The sequence below is a fragment of the Manihot esculenta genome, chromosome 14, assembly GCF_001659605.2.
Source record: "Manihot esculenta cultivar AM560-2 chromosome 14, M.esculenta_v8, whole genome shotgun sequence".
Classification (NCBI taxonomy): Eukaryota; Viridiplantae; Streptophyta; class Magnoliopsida; order Malpighiales; family Euphorbiaceae; genus Manihot; species Manihot esculenta.
Genome location: NC_035174.2, coordinates 26,403,722 through 26,428,321, shown reverse-complemented (window position 1 = coordinate 26,428,321; position 24,600 = coordinate 26,403,722). Strand labels below are relative to the sequence as shown.

The window sequence follows — 24,600 nt, the reverse complement described above, 5'->3', positions numbered from 1 at the left end:
TTTGCCTGCTACGCCACTATATCTAAAAATCCTGCTTCCTCCTCATTTACTTATGACTGTCCTCTATAGAAGAAATGAATAGGGATACCTCCTTTCCTGTTCTTGAAGATAACTAGATCTGTATGGAGGATAACATTATGGTCTATGAAGAGCACTTGAAGGTGGGTCTTTATAAAGGTGCAAGCATACTGCTTACCCATGAGGATTGTAACCAGTTCGACTATAGCAGCTTTTCAGCGCCACGACCCTTGGGAGGGGGATTGGATTGTGCAAGATTGATTCCAAGGACTAGGCTAGGAAAGTAGTTGGAGGAGCAACTTTTCATGCAGTTTTTCCTGGATAGACAACCTCTTCCCGGAGAATGAGATCAAGTGAGAGGTGGAGAAGAACCCTACCATTTGGGTCTCTGCTAAAAATGTAATAGGTGTTTTAGAAAATTCTATAATAGAGACTTGCAAGGGACACTAAAGTCCTCCTCCTTGTGCTATTTTGTAATGAAGATACATATTTTGCATATCTATTTTTTTGTTTGTTCGTTTGTGCCCTCGTTATTACCCATGATTTAAATAATTGACCAATGGGCTACCTCCTAATCATACTATGAATCTAGTGACCACCATTTCTTTGCCTAAAGAAGGAGGCTAAAGTACATTGACTTTACAGGCTTAGTGTTCCTCTTAACAAATATCAAATAATTTAGAGAATTTTTTACAAAACAAGATTGATACCTGGGTAGATTCCCCTTTGAGAAAATTTTGCGATAAGTGACTTTCACTTGGTCACTCATCTTGATACTTGGTCATAAGACCCGCCTTATCAACATTAACCTTTGATTGACATCTTCAACTTTTGGGGATTGGTATACCCTCCTCATTACTGTCTGCATGAATGACTTGATTTAGTGGAACCTAAATGATATGTCGAACCTAAATGATATGTCGAAACCTGCCTTATGGCCTTTGATTAGTAGGACCAATGCCTGGATGGCCTAGCAGAACCCGCCTTATAATTCGGCCTGACGGAATCTGCCTTGTGACCTTGTTTAGTGGGAGCAATGCCCAGATGGTCTGATGGAACCCTCCTTATGACTTGGCCTGGCGAAACCAGCCTTGTGGCCTTGTTTGGTGGGACTAATGCCTGAATGGTCTAGCGGAATTCACCTTGTGACCTAGCCTGGCGAAACCCGCCTTGTAGCCTTGTTTTGTGGGACAAAATACCTGGATGGTCTGACGGAACCTATCTTGTGACCTAGTCTGGTGGAACCTGCCTTGTGGCTTTGTTTAGTGGGACCAATGCCAGGATGGTCTAGCAGAATCCGCCTTATGATCTGGCCTAGCAGACTCGCCTTGTGGCCTTTTTTAGTGGGAACAATGCCCGGATGGTCTGGTGGGACCCAACTTTTGACCTGGCATGACGAAATAGACGATGCCAATTGATGTCTTGAGATCTAGTAAGGGGTAGGCTCAAGGTGTATTTCGGTAAGTTTGGTCCGGTGTGTCTCCCTTTTGCTTCCTTTATTTCTTTTCCTTTTTGTCTTTTAGTGATGCATAACTGTCGTCTTGCGTTTGTACTATGTCCTTTTTCATCGTCAGATGGCCATTTAATTTCATCCAATGCCATGCAGATACGATCCCATGCATCATGAGGTTTGTTATCTCATAGGCTCAGAGGGATAAACAGGGTCAAGCCTCTCGCGAGTAGGGTAAATTTAAAATGAAATACCATGTAAAATTTTCACGTTCTATTTTTAAAATTCACATCTTTTAGTTATCAACGGATTTCAAATCTATTGGTAATTGTTAGAGGGAAAAAATGTCTCCTTTTTTAAAAAAAAAAAAAAAACTAGTAATGGATTGCGAATCCGTTACTAAATCTGTTAGTATTCCGCATTTATAAATATAACACCACCTCCTCTCTTTTTATCATTCATTCATTTTATCATTTTCTTTTCTTCCATTTTCTTTCCCTTTCTCTCATTTTCTTTCTTTTGCTATTACTTTCTTTCATTTCACTTTCTTATCTCATAATTTTTTCCTCTTATTTTTTTTCTTATTATTTTCCTTTCATCTTGATACTACATAACAATTACCCAAAGTACGTCATGAGTTGCTACCGCAAGATAGATCCATGTGGCAAGAATATGATAAGTGAGAAAGGTGGTTCAGCCTAAGGAAAGGTTATGGCCTTGTTCTTGTCTTCTTAATCTTTTTCAGGAATACAATCCCATCATTCCTTATCACTGAAGAACACAACATGAAGGAATACTTTATGGACTTGTTATTGATATAACTTTCTTCGATTCCAAGAATGGGGAATGACTCGACCATCTAGCTTGGCCAACTTATATGACCCCGAGCGAATAACCTTCGAGACCCTAAATGGTCCTTTCTAGTTCTCGCCCAACTTACTAGGCCTAGCATTGCCACTTGTTACATTTATCCTTTTAAGGACTAAATCCCCCACATTAAAAGCACATGGTCTAACCTTGCCGTTGAACATTCTGGACATTTTATTTTGGTAAATCACCATTCTAATTGCAGTCTTTTCTCGTAGGAATTCGGCTTGGTCTAGATTGAACTACATTTCTTTGGGATTCTCTGAAATCTCAGAGTGTTGTGTCCTGAAGCTGCCTACTTGGATTTCCTTGGAGATGACTGCCTTGACCCTATATACCAGAGAAAAGGGCATTTCTCCTATAGTTGACCTGGAGATAGTCTTGTATGCCCACAGTATGTGAGGTAATTCCTCGATTCAGTTGCCCTTTGCTTAATCGAGCCTTTTCTTTAGCTCCTGTAGGATGGTCCTATTGGTTACCTTGGCCATACTATTGGTCTAGGGGTGATAGGCTGAGCTAAACCTCAAATTAATTTCCTATTTCTTATAGAAGTCTTTAAATCTAGAGCTGGCAAATTCAGTTCCATTATCGGTGATCACTATCTTTGGTCTAAATCAAGTAAATGTTTTTGCTAACGAAGGAAATCGCTTGTTGGGTGGTGATGGACTGCACTGCCTTAACCTTAGCCCACTTGCTGAAATGATCCACCATTACAATTATGAACTTTCTTAACCAGATGCCTTAGGGAATGGGCCAAGGATGTCTATCCCCCACTAAAAGAAAGGCCAGGGGCTTCCATTGGCCGCTTGCATTGCTCCCGGGATCCTTGGGATGTTTGTATGTACTTGGCATCTTTGATACTTTTGGACAAGTTGCTTCGCATCCTGCATTATCATTGGCCAGTAGTATCCTTGTCTGAATGCTTTCCAAGCAATTTCTTTACCTCCTTCATGACTCCTGCAATCACCTTCATGGATATCTTTTAGGATTTCCTGGCCTTCCTCCTTTGTAATACATCATGGCCATGGTTGTGTGGAGGAACTCTTGTATAACCAACCATCAATTAGTGCATATTTAGAAGACTTTCTTATTATTTGTTTAGCTGACAACTCATTGGTTGAAAAATCATCTTGCTTAAGAAATTTGTATACGGATGTCATCCATGATTCCCTCTCGTCTATGAGGAAAGGCTCTTCCATTTCTATTGCTGGAGTATGCAATTCCTCGAACTGAAATGGTTAAGTCAAGTGTTGTTTACCCGCCGCTGCCATCTTGACTAGAAGATCTGCCTCTTCATTGTTGCCTTTAGCTACCTAGCGAAGTTCGTAGCTACCTTGCCCATCTTTGATCCTTCTCCATTAAAGATCGAACCTTTTCCTCGTATTTAACGAGATTCGGTTCTCAAACTTTAAATTTTTTCTGGCACTGATTAACAACGAATTGTGAGTCACTAAAAATAATAGATTTTTGTATACCTAACTCCTTGATGATTCTCAAGGCCATTATTACAGCTTTGCACTTAGCTACATTGTTGGTGGCATTGAAGGCAAGCTTTGCTGCATACCGAAGCTTTATACTGGTTTGAGATTGCAACAGGATCTCGATTCCTAATCCTACGACCATGCAAGCTCCATCTGCCCAAATCTTCCACTCCTCTATGGTTGCTTCAGAAGACTTCGAAGGTTCTAACAGTGGAGTCATTCCTGCGACAAAATCGGTTAATACCTGGACTTTCATGGCCTTCCTTGAAACATACCTGATATTATAGGCCAAAAATATTACTATCTCCGTGGACAACTGCCCTGACAACTTCGGCCTGTATAAAACCTTTCGTAGAGGATAATTAGTTCTGACTTCTATGGTGTGTGACTCAAAGTATGGTTATAGCTTTGTGGCTGACATGAGAACTGCAAATGCCAACTTTTCGAGAGGAGGGCAGTTCAACTCTACCTCTTTCAAAACTTGGCTGGCATAATATACTAGGCTTTGTTCTCCATTGTTTTCGCGAATGAGTACCGCGCAAACTATTTTCTGTGTATTTCCTGTGTTACAAATAAATATAGAAACAAAAATTTCACCTCGACAGGTGGGCTTAGCAACAAAGGAGAAGATAAAAAGATTTTCAGACTTTCAAAAGCCTCTGCACACTCTTCCCCCATTCAAACTTATCTTTGCCTTTCAAGGCCCTGAAGAATGGAAGACACCTTCTGGCCGAGCATTTTATGAATTGACGTAGGGCAGTGACTCGCCCATTTAACCTCTATACTTGATTGATGGTTTTGGGTGCTTTCATGATTTGGATAGCTTTGATCTTCCCAGGATTCGCCTCTATGTCTTTTTTTCATATGATATACCCTATAAACTTGCCATTCTTTACCCCAAAGGTACACTTTTCAAGGTTTGGCTTCATACCCGCCTTGTCTAGGATGTCAAAGACTTTCCGAATATCTTTTGGGTGGTTTTCCAATGATCAGTTCTTTACCACCATGTCTTCCACATACACTTTGATGGTTGATCCCATCATGTCTTTAAAGATTCTTGACACCAAGCTTTGGTACATCGCCCCCCATTTTTTAATCCAAAAGGCAATACCTTATAACAGTAAACTCTTTCGTCTGTTATGAATGCATTTTTTTCTGCATCCTCAGTATCCATCATTATTTGGTGGTATCCTGAAATGGCATCAAGGAAGGAAACCACTGCATGGCCCAATGTCGAGTCTACTAATCTGTTGATGGAAAGTAACGGGTAATGATCTTTTGGATATAGTTTATTCAGGTTAGTGAAATCCACGCACATCCTCCATTTTCCGTTAGCTTTTTTTATCAAGACCACATTGGCCAGCCATGTGGGATACTAAACTTCCTTTATCAATCCTACACTTAAAAGCTCATCAACCTTTTCTTTGATCACCTGCTACCTTTTTGTTGGAAACTTTCTTTTCTTTTATTGGATTGGTTTGATGATCTTGTTAATAGATAACTTATGGATAATGGGACCCGATTCTACACCTGTTAAATCTTTTAGAGATCAAGTGAAAGTGGTTACCCGGTTCTTTAGTAACTCTACTAGACGAGTCTTTATTTCACTGGTTAATGCAGTGCCGAATCGTACCTTTTACTCCTTACCTATCTGGATCTCCTTTACCGAGTCTGTTAGTTCTGGCTTTACATGAGATTCTGGCTTCTCCAGCAAGTCTATGGGCATGGTTGCCTTCCTGAAGCATTTTACTGGGTGTCCCTAAGCTTCTTTGGCCAACCTCGGATTGCCTTGGACCACTACTATTCCCCATGGAGTTGGAAGCTTAAGACACATAACACCCATGTTAATGATGATACTGTTGTAGTATAGGACTAGACGACCAAGTATCACATTGTATACAAATGGGATATCTACCACTGCAAATTCTATATACAACTCTCGCCTATATTTTTCATCACTCAATATAAGGGGGAGGTTAATGGTATCAAGTACTGCCATATTCTTATCTCCTAATCCTACTTAAGGATAGAAAACTCTAACAAGGCTATTTTTGTACAAGCCTAACTTGTTAAAAATATTTAAGATGAGAAGGTTAATAGAACTACTTGTATCCCCCAAAACTCGTCTTACCTCGTACCTGTTCAAAAAGATCTTAATGACCAACGGGTCATTTTGAAAGAATCTAATTGCTTTGTCAGCAGGACCGAACCTTACCTCTTGTTTGGCCCATGGTTTTTGATCAAGTGAAAGGATGTCTTCTGCTATGCGCTTATTTTTTTCTTTGCTCTTATCAGGTCCCTCTATAATGACATTTATGATTCTGTCCATTTCAAGAGATTTAGAGGAGAGATTCATTTTTTAGAGAGAAAAGGAACAAAAGACCAATTTTAATCCAATTGAATAGGGAGAATTCAATGGATTTTCCGACAACAGAACCAAATGATATTGCAGAGATTCGATTGATGACGTGGCCAAAATGGATTATATTGTGATTGGCTAAACCTTCAAAGGAAAGAAGGTGAGGTGGTAATGGATGCCCACGACAGCCACTCTGACGCTCAAGTCAATATACTGAGGAATAGAGAGAAAGTAGTAAATGACTTAGAACTTGGGTAGTTGTTCAAGAAGAGCATACCTTTATCTCCGTGATTCCTCTATTTTTATATTGTAAGAAGGTGAAAATAAATATAGCATTTTTCAATAATCTGACAGTGATGTGGCCGGTTGCTTGATAAGGGACGTCACCAGCTAAAAAGTTGATAATCCCGCAATTATAGGCGTAATGGGGATATGTTGGGGTATGCTTGATAAACGGTAATTTCGCACCAAGACTCACCTTGTCGAAGGAAGAGCGAGTCTCTGAGGATGAATCGAGCATTAAAGTGTCTGAGTCTTCCTTTTCTCAGGCTAGATTGGATTTTCTACTTATCAAATCTTTGCCACGTGGCCTTACTTTTAGCTGACAACTCATAATTTACTTTGGGCGATTGTTATATAGTATCAATAATCCATAGTTGTTTCTATAAGAAACTGCTAGGTTTAATAACTATACCGTAGTTGCTGACTAAAGATTAGGCCCAATATAAAATTATAGACATTTAATATATATACTCAACTAATAAATATATACAAATTATAGTAAATCTCATATTTAAATTTAAATTAATAATATTATTTGTGAATGCCTTATAAGTTACAACTTCATTATAAGGGAAGTCAGCTTTTTATCAAGAGAATCTCACCTAATCGTGATAGTGCATGCAAGCAAAATAAGCTTTTGACATAACTTTACCTTCCGAGCCATTAACAATACATAAAAAAAATGTATAGTAATTATTAGTAATATGAAATGCAATCAATTTGTTGGTTGTAGTTGGATATTATTGTTCGTGTATTTTAAGTATTTAAATATAATTTTATAAAGACAGTTATTTATTTTTAGTGTTAATTTAATTGAATCTCGAGTAAAGATAAAGTCCAGAAGACTATATTACTATGCAAATAAAATTATAATATGGTTCTAATTGTGAGATTCCTATTGCACTTAAGTAATGTCTTCAAATGTTCCTGGTCGATGTTCTTATCATAATTGGACAATGATTAGAGTTGTTGAGACTAGTACATATTATGTTTTTTCATTTTAAAGGAAATAACTGATCTTATAGGTTGAGATATATGAGATATCTAAAACTAATATGTAGGTATTTATTTTATAAATAAGTGCACTGAACCGACCCGCCTGATAAATCCATATGGAAAATAACTTGTGTCTATGGATTACTCAAGTAATGGTGGTTGTGAAAGTGATCCTTTAACTTGAAATCAATAATAAATAATTTTATATAGGGACTTTTATGTTTTGATTCAACTTACACGGTGCTTGGTTCATGAGTAACAAATGGGGATGAATTAGATATATTAGGAACTGTATGAAGGTATTTATGTGATTGAGATAGGATTTATCACTCTAGGTTAAATTAGGGAATGTCTCATTTGTTCTTTACTAGTATTGATCATGAAATCTCAAGTAAGGTGGAATAAAATTAGCAAATGAGATTTGAAATTTCATTCAATAGATCAATGACTATTAAATGAGAATTAATATGATTTAACATTGCTGACATATTTTATGCCTCAAATGTTAAATCGGAACATTTGTGATAAAGGAATATTAATTACACTGACAAGCGATGCATTAAATGGTTAAATCAAACCACTTTTGATATTTCAAATACTAAATAATATTCTTGATTTTCAAATTAATTAATTAGTTAATTATATTTATCGCTAATATATTTAGAATCTAATGGGTCACACATAAAGAATTGTATGAGAAAATAAAACGAGAAGTTCAATTAAGTAAAATGTGATTGCATATAAATTGACATTAGAATAAAATTATAATTTAAAAGAATTATGACTTTAATTTAATTAATTAAGTAGGGTTTTAATTAAAAATTTATATAACTTGTTTATTAAAATTTTAAATTATAATTATAAATAAATATTATTATACTGAAATTCTAAAATTTTAGAAAATAAGTCTATTAGAAATTTTTTTGAGAGTCTTCATAGTTAATGGCAGAGACAGAAAGTTAGTATTCAAAATCCCTATCTTCTGAATTATTATTATGTGTAAATATTATTAGAAATCTAACACTTTATTAGAAATCGAACACTTTAAATAGTTTGTAGTGTGTGATAACTCAACCAAATTGTTATTATGTACCGGTATTATTAAAAATCGGACACTTTAAATGGTTTGTAGCGTGTGATAACTCAGCCAAAGCCATCAAATTCTATTTTGCTGCAAGTCTCTTTCATTATTATTATTATTCCTTTCCTCCTTTAAGTGTAATATAAAAAATTATGTTTTACTATTACTAAGGATAGGTTCAATCCGATTGAAACTCAAGTATAATAGTATGAATTACACAGATATGGCAGTCATGGAGATACGAGAAACCATTGAAGAGGATTTGTTTTTCCCTAAAGGATTCATATTATCTGTCGATTACTTCTACAGAAAGTGCTCTCCTCTGTGTCTGTCGTGCGTTTGTAATGCCATGTTTCATGGACTGCAGTCCATTTATTCGATTAAATGTCAGTATGAGTAGGTATGCTGCTGCTGATCTGTGATGGAAGATACAAAATTTCCTGATTTTACTCCAAGTCGATGCATTTGCTCCAATGGGCACAGGACAGATTTTTCATTCTCCCATGCCCAAGTAGGCATTGGCTGCCATGGTCTATTGCCGCCACTGGAAAATTTTGTCCAAATTGTAAAATCAATGATTGTTTTTCATTTTTTTTTTTTTTTTGGCAAGTCATCGGGGAAGAATGTAATTTTCAACAAAATCACCGTTTACTCAAAAGTCTCAGGCAGCTGAGCACTTCTCTTGTTAAAAATAGGAGCATATTCAACATAAGGTTCACTTCAGTGAAGCGTGAAAACTAGAGAATCAATATGGGTGTTCAAACTTTTTTACTGCAATTTTATCTTCTAATCCTCCATTTCACATTTTCTTTTTCCAGAGACACCATAGCCATTAACCAAACCATTGAAGATGGCAGCCTCCTAGTCTCTAGAGGAAAGAATTTTGCATTAGGATTTTTTAGCCCTGGAAGTTCCAAGCATAGATATCTGGGAATCTGGTATCACAAAATCCGAGAGCATTCTGTGGTTTGGGTAGCAAACAGGAACAATCCAATCAACGGCTCTTCAGGAGTTCTCACCATTAATCAATATGGAAATCTCATTCTTTACAGCAATCATAGCCAGACAGTTTCTGTATGGTCTACAAATTTCTCAATGGAAGCTGCAGATACTTGTGTAGCTCAGCTATTGGATTCAGGAAACTTGATTTTGGTTCAAGATAGAAGTAAAAGAATTGTGTGGCAAAGCTTTGATTATCCCACAGATACTCTACTACCAGAAATGAAAGTTGGGCTGAAGCAGAAGACAGGTCATTACATGTCCCTAACATCATGGAAATCAGCAGATGACCCTGGGACTGGAGATTACTTGCTTAAGCTCAATCCAGCTGGATCACCACAAGTCTTTCTCTATAAAGGTATCAAATCTTATTGGAGAAGCTACCCATGGCCATTGAGAAGTTATGTAGGTGCGTGGAACTTCAGTTTTATCAACAATGAAGAGGAGATATACGTGGCCTACTTTCTTGCTGATGCTTCTGTTATCCTAAGAATAGTGTTGGACGTTGCTGGATTTCTTAAGCACCTAACGTGGCATGAAAGTGCGGGCAAATGGAAGGAATGCTTGTCAGAACCCATTAATCAGTGCGATATCTATGGGCATTGTGGTGCCTATGGACACTGTGATTCTAACCATATTATTCAAAAATTTGAATGTAGTTGTTTACCTGGGTATGAACCCAAGTCCACGAGAGATTGGGATATTCTGCGAGATGGATCAGGTGGATGTGTTAGGAAGCGACTAGACTCTTCTTCAGTATGCGGGCATGGAGAAGGATTTGTCAAAGTGGCAAATGTTAAGATCCCTGATACTTCAGGAGCCGTTTGGTTGGACCTAAACATGACTCCTATTGATTGTGAACAAGAATGCAGGAGGAACTGTTCGTGCTCCGCATATGCAAGCATAGATATTGCTGGGAAAGGAACTGGTTGTTTGGCTTGGTATGGTGAATTAACGGATGTTGTAGATAATAAGGATGAGGGATATGATATTTATGTCCGCGTTGATGCAATTGAATTAGGTAATGCATTTCTTGCTGCTAACTAATTGTGTATGAAACTAGAAAAAAATGCAATGAAAGAGAAGGCCAACAAGCTTTGCTTGTTTACGTGCCATCGTCATGCCTTCCCCCATAATTTCTTTTTTTCCCTTTCTTCAAGTAATTCCAAATTGTTTCTCTTGTGCAGCTGAGATTGCACAAAAATCAAAGGGTTATCTTGAGAGGAAGGATATGTTGGCCATTTTAGTTGTCTCAGTTGTTTCAGCTTGGTTTATCATAATCTTATTTGCATATTTGTGGCTCAAGAGGAAAAAGAGGAGAAACGGTAACAAACAAAAATTGATTGTAGTTGATGTTTTGTGCACTCGTGTATGTTTATATTGCTGCGTTTTGATGATCAAATATTTTTTTGTTCTGTAAGAAATTTGGGTTAAGCAATTTGCTCCTATCTCTATCTTCTCTTTCTTGTTTTTTCTTTTCTTTTTTGGACAGTGAGGAACAAATGGACTGAAAGATTGCACAATACAATTGGTGATTCATATCACAAGGTTAATTTTGTGGCAAATGAAATTGGAGACAGCATGAATCATCCAGACATAGCATTTTTTGATATCAATACAATGCTTGCTGCAACTAATAATTTCTCTCCAGCTAATAAGCTAGGACAAGGTGGTTTTGGCTTGGTTTTTAAGGTACATAACTATATATAGTTTCATGGTGCCTTACCAATGTCACGTATGTACATGTGGTTGTTTTAGTTTTACACTTGTGAGATTCTGCATGTGAATGCAACTTTAATTTAATTATTTCGATAAATTTACTCTTCCAAACATGATTTTAGGGTCAGCTGTCTAACGGGCAGGAGGTTGCTGTGAAACGACTATCCAAAAACTCAGGGCAAGGAATAGAAGAATTTAAAAATGAAGTTATGTTGATCGCAAAGCTTCAACATAAGAATCTTGTGAAGCTACTAGGATGTTGCATTCACGCAGAAGAACTAATGTTAATTTATGAATACTTGCCAAACAAAAGCTTGGATTCATGGCTTTTTGGCAAGTCAATTTATGCAGTTCTTGTCTTGTTTCCATTAAATTATTTTAAAAGAAATATGATTGACGGACATGACACTAATTGGATAGAAATATATAAAATTGTGTTGCAGATCAAACAAGTTCAGTCTTGGATTGGAGAAGACGCTTTAATATCATCATGGGGATTGCTCGTGGAATATTATATATTCACCAAGACTCCAGGTTGCAAATTATTCATAGAGATTTGAAAACTAGCAACATTTTGTTGGATGCAGAAATGAACCCAAAAATTTCAGATTTTGGCTTAGCTAGAATTTTCAAAGGAGACAAAAATCAAGAAAAGACAAACAGAATTGTTGGAACACTGTAAGTATACCTGCACATTAAAGAGTGACAAAGAGTCATTGCTAAGAATACCATTCTTTCTCACATCAATCAAACTGGAAGGAGCATTATGACTATATCTTGTTTTTTTTTTTTTTCTTTCATATGTAGTGGCTACATGTCCCCAGAATATGTGGTTTTTGGAAAATTTTCAACAAAATCTGATGTGTTCAGTTTTGGAGTCATATTATTTGAGATTATTACAGGAAAGAAAAGCAATGGCTTTTGTCAAGGGGATTCTAGCCTAAGCTTAATAGGCCATGTAAGTCAAATAAGCTTTTGACACACTTTATCTTCCAAACTATTGTTGATTATTCTTCTTTTGTTTGTCATTGTTATGAACTACATAGATATGGCAATCTGCTTTGGGTGTCTCTGCATCTATCCCAGTTCCTGAGCCTTCTATTGTAGCCCCCACTTCTACTAAGCCCATTCCTACGAACGTGGGGGTTAATTCCTTGTGGCCTCCTAGCATTCAACGGTTGGTGCTAACTCGAATGCCCTCTCTCCTTAAAGATCTTAGCTTGGCCATCCTGTTAACCGAGAATGCTCTGAGGCCCGGAGTCTATCGTCGCCTGAACGAGTCAAGACTGATAAACTTTTTGGCAACGTTATGCATCCTGACCTACAGAGTGCTCTCTATGCTTATATGGCCAAAGAGCGTAATAAGGTCCTGAGGTGGGAGTTTGGTGCTCAAGAAATGGACAAGAGACTTCTGGCAGAGGAATGCTCGAGGCTGAAGACTCGGGTTGTCAAAGTGGAAGGCACAATGAGAGAGACTCTAGAGTTAGTAAACAAACTCTAGGCAAATCTGGGTGAAGCTAATGCTTCCAAACTTGCCCTTGAAAATCGGGCTAAGTGTGCTGAGAATAAAGTGGTCATGCTTCAGTGTCAAGTCTAGGAGATGCAGTCTGAAGTTAAGGAGAATCGGCCGCCTCCAACAGAATTGTTGAATTAGAGACTAAGCTTTAAGAGACGATGGCTCAGGGAGGAGAAATGTTCGTCGAGGGTCAAGACTCAGTTAAGAAAGAGTTGGTAAAACGGTTTTCTTCTGAAAATTTTGCTTGGATAGATGATATCCATCCAGAGGAGGAGTAGGGTGAGGACGAGCAAGAAGAGGAGAGGATTGATGATATCGATCGAGTCCCTGCAGAAAATGTAATAGATATAGGGAATGCTGATGTAATAAAGACTCATGAAGTTATCCCTCCATTGTAATCTTCTGAGTTTTAATGAAAACATTTTCTCTTATATCTTTCTTATCTTTGCGTGCTTGTATGATTGGTACTCATTCATAACCCTCCTCCATCCATTGCTCATCCAAATTTAAATTAATAATAATTGCTAAGGGATCAACACCCCGATCATAGCACCTGATCATTGATCTAACTGCTGACCATAAAATAACTTGCCCATTTTGTAAAACGGTACCGACACCGAGTCATGTGATCTGGCCATAAAATTAAATAGGAATATGAAATTCAAGCAAGGAAAAAAAAAAAAAGAAATTAAAGCTCCATCATTCTCTATCATTTTGAAACCACAATTTCCATTGGTAACTATATATGTATAGTCAATATATTTTGAGAAAAGTGTAAGAGACTTTTTTTTTTAATTAATTTTGTTCTTATTTCCTTAGTTAATTATTTAGATGTCCAACTGATATTAAAACAAATACTCCCTCCGTCTCATAATTTTTGTCTATCTTTTCTTTTTTAGATATCTCAAAATTATTGTCCACTTTTCTTTTTTACACTATAATAATATATAAATTAACTATTATAACCCTATTTAATTTTATCTTATTTCTAAATAACTTCTCAAAACATCTCTTACTATTTAAATAAAATTTAATGGGTTCAAGATGGGTATAATTTAAAAATTTAAGACGGAGCGAGTCAAGTTATTTGTTTTCGAAGCTAAATTTTCTATAAATAAATTAAATAAATATTTGTTGGCGGAAATGCCATAATGAATCAAGTTTTTCAAACCAATTACTTTATAACTATATTTTATGGCTGAAATGTTAAATTTATTTTAGAACTATATAATAGATGTTAAAAATAATAATTTATATTTTTTGATTTAAATTTATCCATAAATTATTATTAAAAAACTAAATAATGCCTATCACTTATTAAGATTTAATAATATGAGCTATAGTCTCCATAATTTATTTACTCTTATTTAGACTTATGTGGTTTTTAATGATAGTTTAGAAGTAATTCAGATAAAAAATAAAATTTGATGCAGAGGATATTGATTTGATACTTGATTTCCTATGTGATACTTTTGTTAACATTGAGTCTTCTTGATTGAATTGTTGTATCTCTAGTGAATTGTTATAACTTTTTATATAAATAACTTCCGTCGTACTCATCACAATATATGAAAACATACATTTTTCCTTTAAGTTATTTATGGTATCAAAGTCCAAATGACTACGCCATCCCAATTATCATAATTTAGCTAATATAAGCAATTAGCATCAACAATCAATTAACAGCAATAGTTATTGATAGTGACTAGCTAACAGCAACAATTCTTAATCATAACTATTAATCATATCAACAATCTAATACGTATAAAAATATTTTATTTTAAAAAGGTTTAATTGATCTTGTTCGATAATAGTAACGATTGTAGTTGCAGTTGATGAAACATTACAAGAAGTAATTTTTTCATAAACCACTCCCTTAATTACTAAATAATAGTATTTTGACCGAGTTAAAATGCTGAACACTACTTTAAAAATATTGCCGAACAGAGCCATCGTAGAAAGTAAAAATTAGAAGTGTTACATTCCAACGTTAGAATTGTTTTTTTCTTTTTTTTTTTAGAATTTAGTGGATGAATAATTAAGCAATATTATATTCAACTTTCCATGTTCTAAATAACGTTATTCAAGCGTCAATTTTGAAACCAACTCCATTGAAAATATATTTGGAGAAAAGTCCATATGAGAGCTTTTATCTCTTTCAATTAATTGTTTTCTTATTGTCATAGGTAATTATTCAAAGGTCATACTGATATTAAAATAAATAGTAAATAGTCTTATAAAAAATAGATTAGAACCGAGCAGAATCAATCAAACTGAAATTAATATAAAAATTCGATTTGATTTTTTATTCTATTTAATTCGGTTCAATTCGATTTTTATTTTTAAAATTTTTTCAGTTATTTCGGTTAGATTTTATTTTAATAAAAAATAATAAAATTGAACTGAATTGATTAATGAACAATAGTATATTATTTTCGATAATTTAGGGAGATTAGACCATAATGATAGTTGAAAATTTTCAATTAAAATTTAAAATATTAAAAATAATGTGTAAAAAAATTCACTAAAAATTTCAATCAATTAAATCGAATTAAATCAAATTAAATCAGACCAATTCAATTCAAATTGATTTCTATCCAAAATTAATTGGATTCGATTTTTAAAACTAAAATTTTAATTTATAATTTTTATAATTCAATTGAATTTTAAACCAAACTAACCAAATTCTCTATCTTTAAAATAGACTTATAGGTTATTTCAATGTTTCAATAGAAGGCTTGATTTTAATAAACAAATAAATATTTATTGGCTGAAATGCGAGTGACATTGTGAATTCAGTCTTCTAAGCAAATATATATAAAATAATTTTATAATAATTTATTCATCAAAGTTTAAGCAAAAATATATTTGCTTATGTTACACGCAAATAGAAATATTGGGTGATTGAGTATGAATAAATTCTTTGATATTTAAATCAATCGGTCTTCTTTTCACAACAATTTTTCTTATTATCATATAATTAGCAAAAAGTAATAAAACTTCCCAGAGCTCAACTTGTAAAACATCTCGAGCAATATGGGTTTTGAAAAGCTGTTTCTGCAATCTTTTCTATTCATCCTCCATTTGGTGTTTTGTTCTTCCAAAGACACCTTAACCATAAACCAAACCATTCAAGATGGGGACCTTATAATCTCCAAGGGAAATAGTTTTGCACTTGGGTTTTTCAGCCCTGCTAGTTCCAAGTTCAGATATCTTGGAATCTGGTTCAATCAAGTAAAACTGCAAACAGTTGTATGGATAGCAAATAGAAACAATCCAATCAATGGTTCTTCTGGAGTTCTATCAATTGATCCCTATGGAAATCTCGTTCTCCATAGCAACCAAGACATGAGATTTTCAGTGTGGTCTACAAATATCACAATGAAAGTGACGGACACTTGTGTAGCTCAACTCTTGGATTCAGGAAATTTGGTGTTGGTTGAAGACAGAAGCAAAACAATTCTATGGCAAAGCTTTGACTATCCTACAGATACTCACCTTCCAGGACTGAAGATTGGCTTGAATCAAAGGACAGGTTTGAGCAGGTCCCTAAGTTCATGGAGATCACAAGATGACCCAGCAACTGGAGACTACTTGGTTGAGATCGACCCAACAGGATCACCGCAAGTCTTTCTCTCCAAGGGCACAACCCGTTATTGGCGAAGCATGCCATGGCCATTGAAAGGTTATGCGGATTCTGTAAATTTTACTTTCATCAACAATGAAGATGAAATTTTCACCTCCTACTCTATTATCGATGCTTCTGTTATTGTGAGGGTAGTCTTAGATTATTCAGGAGCGATAATACACCAGACATGGCATGAAAAGGATGGTGAATGGAAAGAATACTGGTCAGGACCAAAATATCAATGTGATACATATGCACATTGTGGTACTAATGCTAAGTGTAATCCTCACAGATTAAATCGTAGATTTGAATGCGATTGTTTACCTGGGTACGAACCGAAATCTCCAAGGGACTGGAATATTCTGAAGGATGCAACAGGTGGGTGTGTCAGGAAGCGATTAGAGTCTTCTTCATTGTGCGGAAGTGGAGAAGGGTTTGTGAAAGTGGAAGACGTTAAGGTTCCTGATACTTCTGTAGCAGTTTGGGTTGCCATGAACATGAGTCCCATAGATTGTGAAAAGGAATGCAAAAGGAATTGTTTATGTACTGCATATGCAAGCATAGACATTCTTGAAAGAGGGACTACTGGTTGTTTGGCTTGGTTTGGAGAACTAATAGACGTTGTAGAGTTTGTGGATGAGGGATATGATCTTTATGTTCGAGTTGATTCACTTGAATTAGGTACTTTATTCTTTCTTTAGACTACTTTAACAAAACCATTTCATTTTGCACGTTATGCCTTCGTCTTCTAAATTGTTTCAATCATTTTTGTAGCTGAAATCAAGCGGCAATCAATGGGTTTTCTTGAAAGGAAGGATATGCAAGCCATCTTAGTAGTATCTGTAGTTTCAGCCTGGTTTATCATTATCATATTTGCATATTTATGGCATAAGAGGAAGAAAAGAAGGGGTAAGAACTAAGAAAAAAAAAATATATATATATATATATATATTTACTGATGATGGAACCAAAATCTTTTTTTAATTTTGACAGAAAGAAACAAGTGGAATGAAAGTCTACTGCACAAAATTGGCAATTCATATTACCACAAGGAAACTATAGTGGCCAATGAAGTTGGAGATAGTATGAGTTATCCACACATTGCATTTTTTGATATGGGCACGATGCTCGCTGCAACTAATAATTTCTCCCCATCTAACACATTAGGTCAAGGTGGTTTTGGCTTGGTTTACAAGGTGTATATATATATATATAGTTCCTATGCAAAAGTATCAATTTTATTTATGCTTTTGAATTCAATACCATCTCATCTCAATCGATATTAATATAAAATCATTAGAGCAAAAATTTAATTAACAAAACCCATATCGCCTTTAAGGTGCTCTTACAACGACAGTAAGGCAAGTTTAAATTTTTTAAGTTTTTATTCTTTAATAAAATTATTAATGTTTTCTATTATTATTGGTTGAGTGCACTATCTTTGCTTGATTATATAGTATACCAAACTCCTATAGTAATTATCAGATTTTAAATTGATTACTCAGGGTAAATTCACACTTCTAGCTATGATTATAGGGTCAATTGTCTAATGGGCAGGAGATAGCCATTAAAAAGCTATCTAAAAGTTCAAGACAAGGAATAGAAGAATTCAAAAATGAAGTTATGCTGATTGCAAAGCTTCAGCATAAGAACCTTGTGAAACTTCTAGGATGTTGTATTCAAGGAGAAGAACCAATGTTAGTTTATGAATACTTGCCAAACAAAAGCTTGGACTCCCTTCTTTTCGGTAAGTCCTACATATGTCCTACCCATTTTCTAATAGTTGTTTCATTTTATCTATTTCAACTTGCATAAACAAACACTAATTTAAATGGAACAAATCAATTTTCTTTCTTTTGTTTTTGTAGATGAAAGAAATAGGTCAATTTTAGATTGGAGAAAACGATTTGATATTATTGTTGGAATTGCTCGAGGGATTTTATATCTTCATCAAGACTCGAGATTGAAAATTATCCACAGGGATTTAAAATCTAGTAATATTCTACTAGATGGAAATATGAACCCAAAAATTTCAGATTTTGGCATGGCTAGAATCTTCAAAATAGACCAAATACAGGAGGAGAAGACAAAGAGAGTAGTTGGAACATTGTAAGTACACATGCACATATAATATATTGCTAAAAACATATCATCTTATTTGACATCAAAAATTAATTGAATTAGAATGACTAATACGGCCATTTTTGGTGTTTTTTAAATGATCAGTATAACTTTTTTTATATCTATATGTAGCGGCTATATGTCACCAGAGTACGTGGTTTTCGGAAAATTTTCAGAAAAATCTGATATCTTCAGTTTTGGGGTAATATTATTAGAAATCATTACAGGAAAGCAGAATAATAGTTTCCATCAAGAGGGTTCCTGCCTTACCTTAATAGGACATGTAAGTTGTAAAGAAGCTTTTTATATCTTATACTCCAAATTATATATACATACAGTTTATGTTGATAGTTCATACCTTATATCTTAATTCTGTGAACTGTGTAGGTGTGGAATTTGTGGAAAGAAGAAAGAGCATTGGAGATAGTTGATCCATTGGGGAAGGACTCAAATTTCTCTCATGAAGTCTTGAGATGCATCCAAATTGGACTCTTATGTGTGCAAGAAAATGCAAAGGATAGACCAACCATATTAGCAATTGTGTTGATGTTGAATAGTGAAAGTATTCTTCCTTCTCCAAATGAACCTGCTTTTATCCTCAAAAAATGTAATTCTAAAACAAAAGAATTATATTCTGTAAATGAGTTAACAATTTCTAATATTACAAGTCGTTGAAAATATAGGCTCCACTTTGTGTTATGGGTAGGATGTAAAAAAAGTACTTTATTAAAAAAATATCCTTTTAGATGTTATTGGGAACAAATTGCTTTAATGTTCTTATATTAAATTAAAAACACAATCAAAATTATGGGACTGTTGGTGAAATGTACCCCTAGATTTATGCTTCATCAATCAAGGATCAATTATATATTATAAAAAAATATTGTCACTTAATTATTCATAAATTAAGGAATACACATAAATTTTAAAAGAATTTAGTTTTAAAAGCACTCACAGGTTTAGCCTGATGGTAAGTACATCTGAGTAAATAGGAGAGGTTTTGAGTTCTACTCTCCGAATCCCCAATCCCCATTTCAAAAAAAAAATGATATTAAAAACTTAATAAACCTGTTAATTTAATAAAATTTGGATGTTTAAGCTTTGAATAGGTAATCCAAATTGATTTTGCCTCTTTTGGCTTCGTAAGACCGAGTGAGTTTGATATACCAATGTTATTTGATAAAAGTTATTTTCAAATGCTCTAAATATTTTTAAATGATTTCTGATGAACTTGAAGAAATTTTAAATTGTATTGAAAAAGTAAGTGTTAGATCCAAATTATAATTTTTCATTTATTTTTTTGTTTAAAATTTTCAAATGCTAAAATTAAACATCTAATTTAAGAATATTTTAAATTTAGGCATCTAATTTCTGCTTTATTTTTTTTATACTTAATTTCAATTTGTGTCTACCTGATTTCAGTCTGCACCATAATTCACCAAAATCTATATATAGTTGTTTAAGTGAGTGAATTAAACTTGTAAAGATCTACAAATACTTAGAAAACTTATTTGTAAAAAAATTATTGCCTTGCTAGAGTACAAGAGTTTTTATTAGAGCGAAGACTCAAAGGAAGACTTTGAGAGAGGTGAATTGTAATACCCGGCTAGACCCCGGCGTCGGAATTCCTACTTTCCAGTGGAATCTCCGTTGGAATCCGGAATTTAAGGATGTCGGAGCTATCTAGAAGAGTAAAATAAAGGTTTTTCAAAATGTTTTTACATGTTTTTTGTGATTTGAGTAAGAAAACTTGGAGTTTTGAAAAGAAAAGACCAATGAGGGAAATGTAAGGTTTGGCCGCCGAACCTCACTTTCGGCCGCCGAAGGTGGCATACTTTCGTTGCCACCGAAGCCCAAGTTCGGCTTTCGAAAGTGGTGCAACTATGGAGGCAGCTTTGGCTGCCGAAGGTAGTTTACCGGCCACCTATAAAAGGGTCCCTTATCCGTATTTGAGGTGAGTTTTCTCTCTCTTTTCGGGTATAGGAGAGTTCTTACTCTTCCTTGGGTGATTTCTTGGTTTTCTTTCAAGTTAAGCAAGTTTTAAGTTGTTTTCATGTTGGTTTTGAAGTTTTTGAGCAAAGAAGCTAAGTTGTGAGGTTTGGAGGTTCTAGATCTGTTTTTCCTTGCATCTCCAAGTTAAGACCATCAATCCTCTCGATCTTCAAGAGGTAAGCATAGATCCTCACCTCTCCTTATATTTTAAGTATGTTTTGAAGGGTTTTAAGTGAGTTTTGCATAGGTTTTGCATGGTTTGCATGGGTAGGGTTTATGTTGATCATAAGCCATATGTGTGTATTTGTATTGTTTTTGGGGTTTAAGCTAGTTCTAAAGCCCCTATATGTATGGAGAAGGGTATATGCATGTGTTTGAGAGCTTGTTGGTGAGTTATGCATGCTTTGGAGAGGTTTTGGAGGCTGGAGACTTAAGGTTGAATCGAGTTCTACCTTCTTGGAGAACTTAGGTTCGGCCGCCGAACCCCTTGAGGAGGTTGTTTTGGCCGCCTAAACCCGCCCCCGAAAGTTAGGACTTTCGGCTCTGGAGTGGAGTTTCGGCCGCCGAACATGCCGCCGAAGGTTGTGACTTTCGTCTTTGGAAAGGACTTTCGGCTGCCGAACCTGCCTCCAAAAGTGCATGACTTTCGGCTCTGGAGGGACCTTCGGCCGCCGAACCTGCCGCTTAAAGTCCCCTGTCCAGCCTTCCTTTGCTTGTTTTTTCCATGCATGTTTATGATGTTTTAGGGGGTTTTTGGGGGAATGTTTAGAGTTATGCTAGAGTATGTCGATACCTCATTTGAGTCCACCTGTGTAGGTTCGGACCCTAGGAACCAAGGAGGCCCTCAGTGTTAGCTGGTTCAGAGATATTCCAGCGTCTACTAGAGGTGAGTAGAACTGAACTATGTTTTTAAATTAAAGAAAAGATTTTAGCATGACTCATGCATCATAAAATGAACCCAAAAATTTCATAGAGATTTGAAAATTATTCATAGAGATTTGAAAACTAGCAACATTTTGTTGGATGCAGAAATGAACCCAAAAATTTTTTCAGATTTTGGCTTAGCTAGAATTTTCAAAGGAGACAAAAATCAAGAAAAGACAAACAGAATTGTTGGAACACTGTAAGTATACCTGCACATTAAAGAGTGACAAAGAGTCATTGCTAAGAATACCATTCTTTCTCACATCAATCAAACTGGAAGGAGCATTATGACTATATCTTGTTTTTTTTTTTCTTTCATATGTAGTGGCTACATGTCCCCAGAATATGTGGTTTTTGGAAAATTTTCAACAAAATCTGATGTGTTCAGTTTTGGAGTCATATTATTTGAGATTATTACAGGAAAGAAAAGCAATGGCTTTTGTCAAGGGGATTCTAGCCTAAGCTTGATAGGCCATGTAAGTCAAATAAGCTTTTGACACACTTTATCTTCCAAACTATTGTTGATTATTCTTCTTTTGTTTGTCATTGTTATGAACTACATAGATATGGCAATCATGGAAAGCAGAGAGACCGTTGGAAATAATTGATTCATCCCTAAAGGATTCATATCCTCCCCATGAAGTATTGAGATGCATCCAAATCGGGCTGTTGTGCGTGCAAGAAGATGCATTGGACAGACCAACCATGTCAGCTGTCGTGGTAATGTTGAATAGTGAAATTACTCTTCCTTCTCCTAAACAACCTGCATTCGTTTTTAAAAATTCTAGAAATAATTCTTACTCATTAATAGATGAAGAACAATTTGGTTCGGTGAATGAATTGACAATTAGTGACATTGTAAGCCGTTGATTATATTGTTATCCATAGCATTGTAAAATAATAATAAAACAATTAAGCCTTAATCTCAAATTACTTGGTGTCAGTTGTATAGATCCTTCTTCATTTTTTATTTTATTATTTGACAAAAGAATGAGATTACTCTTCATTTTTTATTTATGGGGCGAAAATGCCAGACAATGTTCGACCAGACACCTTCTTTATTAAAGCGATGGAAGAATAAGTTTTTTGTCCTCCGTCACTGAATGTCTGGGGCTTTTGGACGCCTCCAAATGAGCTAAAATCTATGGGTGGAGCTGAGGATGTAATACCCGGCTAGACTCTGGTATCGGAATTCCTACCGTCTGGTGGAATCTCGGATGTCGGAGACCTCTAGAAGGGTAGAATCATGTTTTTGTAAAATGTTTTAATGTGTTTTAATGGTTTTAAAGTATGAAACTAAATGAGTTTTGCATGAGAAGTCTTTGGAGGAAAACTCAGGTTCGGCCGCCGAAAGTCAAGTTCGGCCGCCGAACATGCATGCGTTTTGGAGGCACGTTAGGCCCCCGAAAGCATGAGGGAGGGACGTCCAGGTTCGGCCGCCGAAAGTCAAGTTCGGCCGCCGAACATTGCATGGATGCGGAGGCACATTCGGCCCCCGAACGTGGCCTGGCCAGCCACTATAAAAGGGTCCCTTAGCCGAAAATGGGCGAGCTTTTTCTCCCCATTTCGGCCAAGGTGAGCATTCCGCCATCCTCCCCCAATCTTGAGTTTTTCCTTCCTTTTTCCATGATTTTTACAAAGTTTATAACTTTGGTTTTGAAGATCTTCGAACTTAGAACAAGTTTTAGAGCTTTGGAAACTCAGGAGCTCATTTTCGTGGATCTCCAAGTTTAAGTCGTCTCCCTCTCGATCTTCAAGAGGTAAGAGCCGATCTTAAGCCCCTTATATGTTTTAAGTAAGTTTTAAGTTGTTTTATGGGTAGAGATGCATGTTTAGGCTTGTTGATGTTTTGATGAACAATGTATGTTGTTTGTGTGTGTTGAAGTGTTGTAGTTGGGGTATTTTATAGTTTGAGACCCCTAGGTGTGATGTATGGTGTTTATGCATGTTTTAGAACAAGTTTATGCATGATTGGTGAGTTTGAAGGCAAAAATGCTTAAGGGAGCCAAGTTTCTGCCCTTTTGGCAGAAACCAGGTTCGGCAGCCGAAGGGAGTTTCGGCCGCCGAACATGGCTTGAGAGGCAGCTTTAGGCTGCCGAAGCTTGCCCCCGAAAGTTGGAGTTTCGGCTTTGTCCGAGACTTTCGGCCGCCGAAGGTGCCGCCGAACCTACCTGACTTTCGGCTCTGGAGGGACTTCCGGCCGCCGAAGGTGCCGCCGAAAGTGCCCTGTCCAGCCTTTTCTTGCATGATTCCTAGGAGTGTTTTGAGGTGTTTTTAGGAGGTTTTTGGGGGTATGTTTAGGGTTATGTTCTTGTTGTTTTGGTGCCTCATTTGAGTCCACCTGTGTAGGTTCGGACCCGAGGAACCGAGACCCCCGGTTGTGAGATAGTCGTTCAGAGTTCGTTTTTAAAGCTTCAGTCACCAGGTGAGTGGAACAACCTCTTAAGTTTTAAAGTAAAGTAAATGAATAAATGAATGAATCATAAAGCATTGCTGATCAAGCATAATTTAGCCACATTTTTATCATAATTATTATTGCTTATTTACACATTTTTTAGTTTAATTTATGGTTTTTATCTTGTTTTTACAGAAAAGGGAGAAATTGGAAAATTGGAGAAAAAGTGCAGAAAATTTACAAAAAGGTGATCTGCCCAGTGATTTGCCCAAAAATCTGCTCCAATCACTGCTCTGATCAAGCTAAGGCAGAAACCCGGAGGCAACAGATAGCAGTGATATGGGCAGTGATTTGCCCAAGAAACTCGAAGATCACTGGTCAAATCACTCGCAGAGACACAGAGGACTGACTCACAGAGAAGCGATCTGGTCAGTGATTTGCCCAATCACTTGAAGAAACTGGTCAAAGCACCGGGCAAATCACTTTGACAGCAGAAAATTGCAGCAGAGCGGGAAAATTGGCAGCAAACAGAAATCCGAATTTTCAGAAGTCCAAATCCAATCCAATCACTTCCAACACAAATCCAAGAGCCACGAAAGAGCTTCTCATCCAAGGAAATCCAATTGCAATTAAATTCAACATCAAAAGAGGAGTCCAACACCAAATCAAAAAGGGATTTCAAAACCCTAGATGAGAGAATTCTTCAGCTATAAAAGGAGGACTTCCAAACCAGAAAATCATCTTCGGATCAGGAATTGAACTCGCCAGAAAC

At 35.9% G+C, this 24,600-nt stretch overlaps 3 protein-coding genes across 4 annotated transcripts; all 3 read left to right on the top strand.

Moving 5' to 3' along the window:
- The first annotated feature begins 8,621 nt into the window (after nucleotides 1–8,621).
- LOC110626186 (G-type lectin S-receptor-like serine/threonine-protein kinase RKS1) lies at nucleotides 8,622–13,169 on the top strand. 2 transcript variants are annotated; one of them, XM_021771967.2, is made up of 8 exons: nucleotides 8,622–8,934; nucleotides 9,353–10,554; nucleotides 10,721–10,858; nucleotides 11,026–11,225; nucleotides 11,375–11,585; nucleotides 11,696–11,930; nucleotides 12,060–12,210; nucleotides 12,299–13,169. In XM_021771967.2, the coding sequence occupies exons 1-8, from the start codon at nucleotides 8,879–8,881 to the stop codon at nucleotides 12,623–12,625; spliced, it is 2,520 nt and encodes an 839-aa protein (XP_021627659.1). In that variant the 5' UTR covers nucleotides 8,622–8,878; the 3' UTR covers nucleotides 12,626–13,169. The 2 variants fall into 2 exon arrangements, with proteins under 2 accessions (XP_021627659.1, XP_021627658.1); XM_021771966.2 differs by having other exon boundaries at nucleotides 8,622–10,554.
- Nucleotides 13,170–15,767: 2,598 nt separating this feature from the next.
- On the top strand, nucleotides 15,768–19,241 carry LOC122721286 (G-type lectin S-receptor-like serine/threonine-protein kinase RKS1). Its single transcript, XM_043950280.1, has 7 exons — nucleotides 15,768–17,077; nucleotides 17,171–17,305; nucleotides 17,390–17,592; nucleotides 17,933–18,143; nucleotides 18,265–18,505; nucleotides 18,650–18,800; nucleotides 18,905–19,241. The coding sequence occupies exons 1-7, from the start codon at nucleotides 15,805–15,807 to the stop codon at nucleotides 19,190–19,192; spliced, it is 2,502 nt and encodes an 833-aa protein (XP_043806215.1). The 5' UTR covers nucleotides 15,768–15,804; the 3' UTR covers nucleotides 19,193–19,241.
- Nucleotides 19,242–20,855: 1,614 nt separating this feature from the next.
- Nucleotides 20,856–22,376, top strand: LOC122721811 (G-type lectin S-receptor-like serine/threonine-protein kinase At4g03230). The gene is made up of 4 exons (XM_043950739.1): nucleotides 20,856–20,869; nucleotides 21,483–21,632; nucleotides 21,759–21,909; nucleotides 21,998–22,376. Exons 1-4 carry the CDS (start codon nucleotides 20,856–20,858, stop codon nucleotides 22,301–22,303), a joined length of 621 nt encoding a protein of 206 aa, XP_043806674.1. The 3' UTR covers nucleotides 22,304–22,376.
- The last annotated feature ends 2,224 nt before the right edge of the window (nucleotides 22,377–24,600 follow it).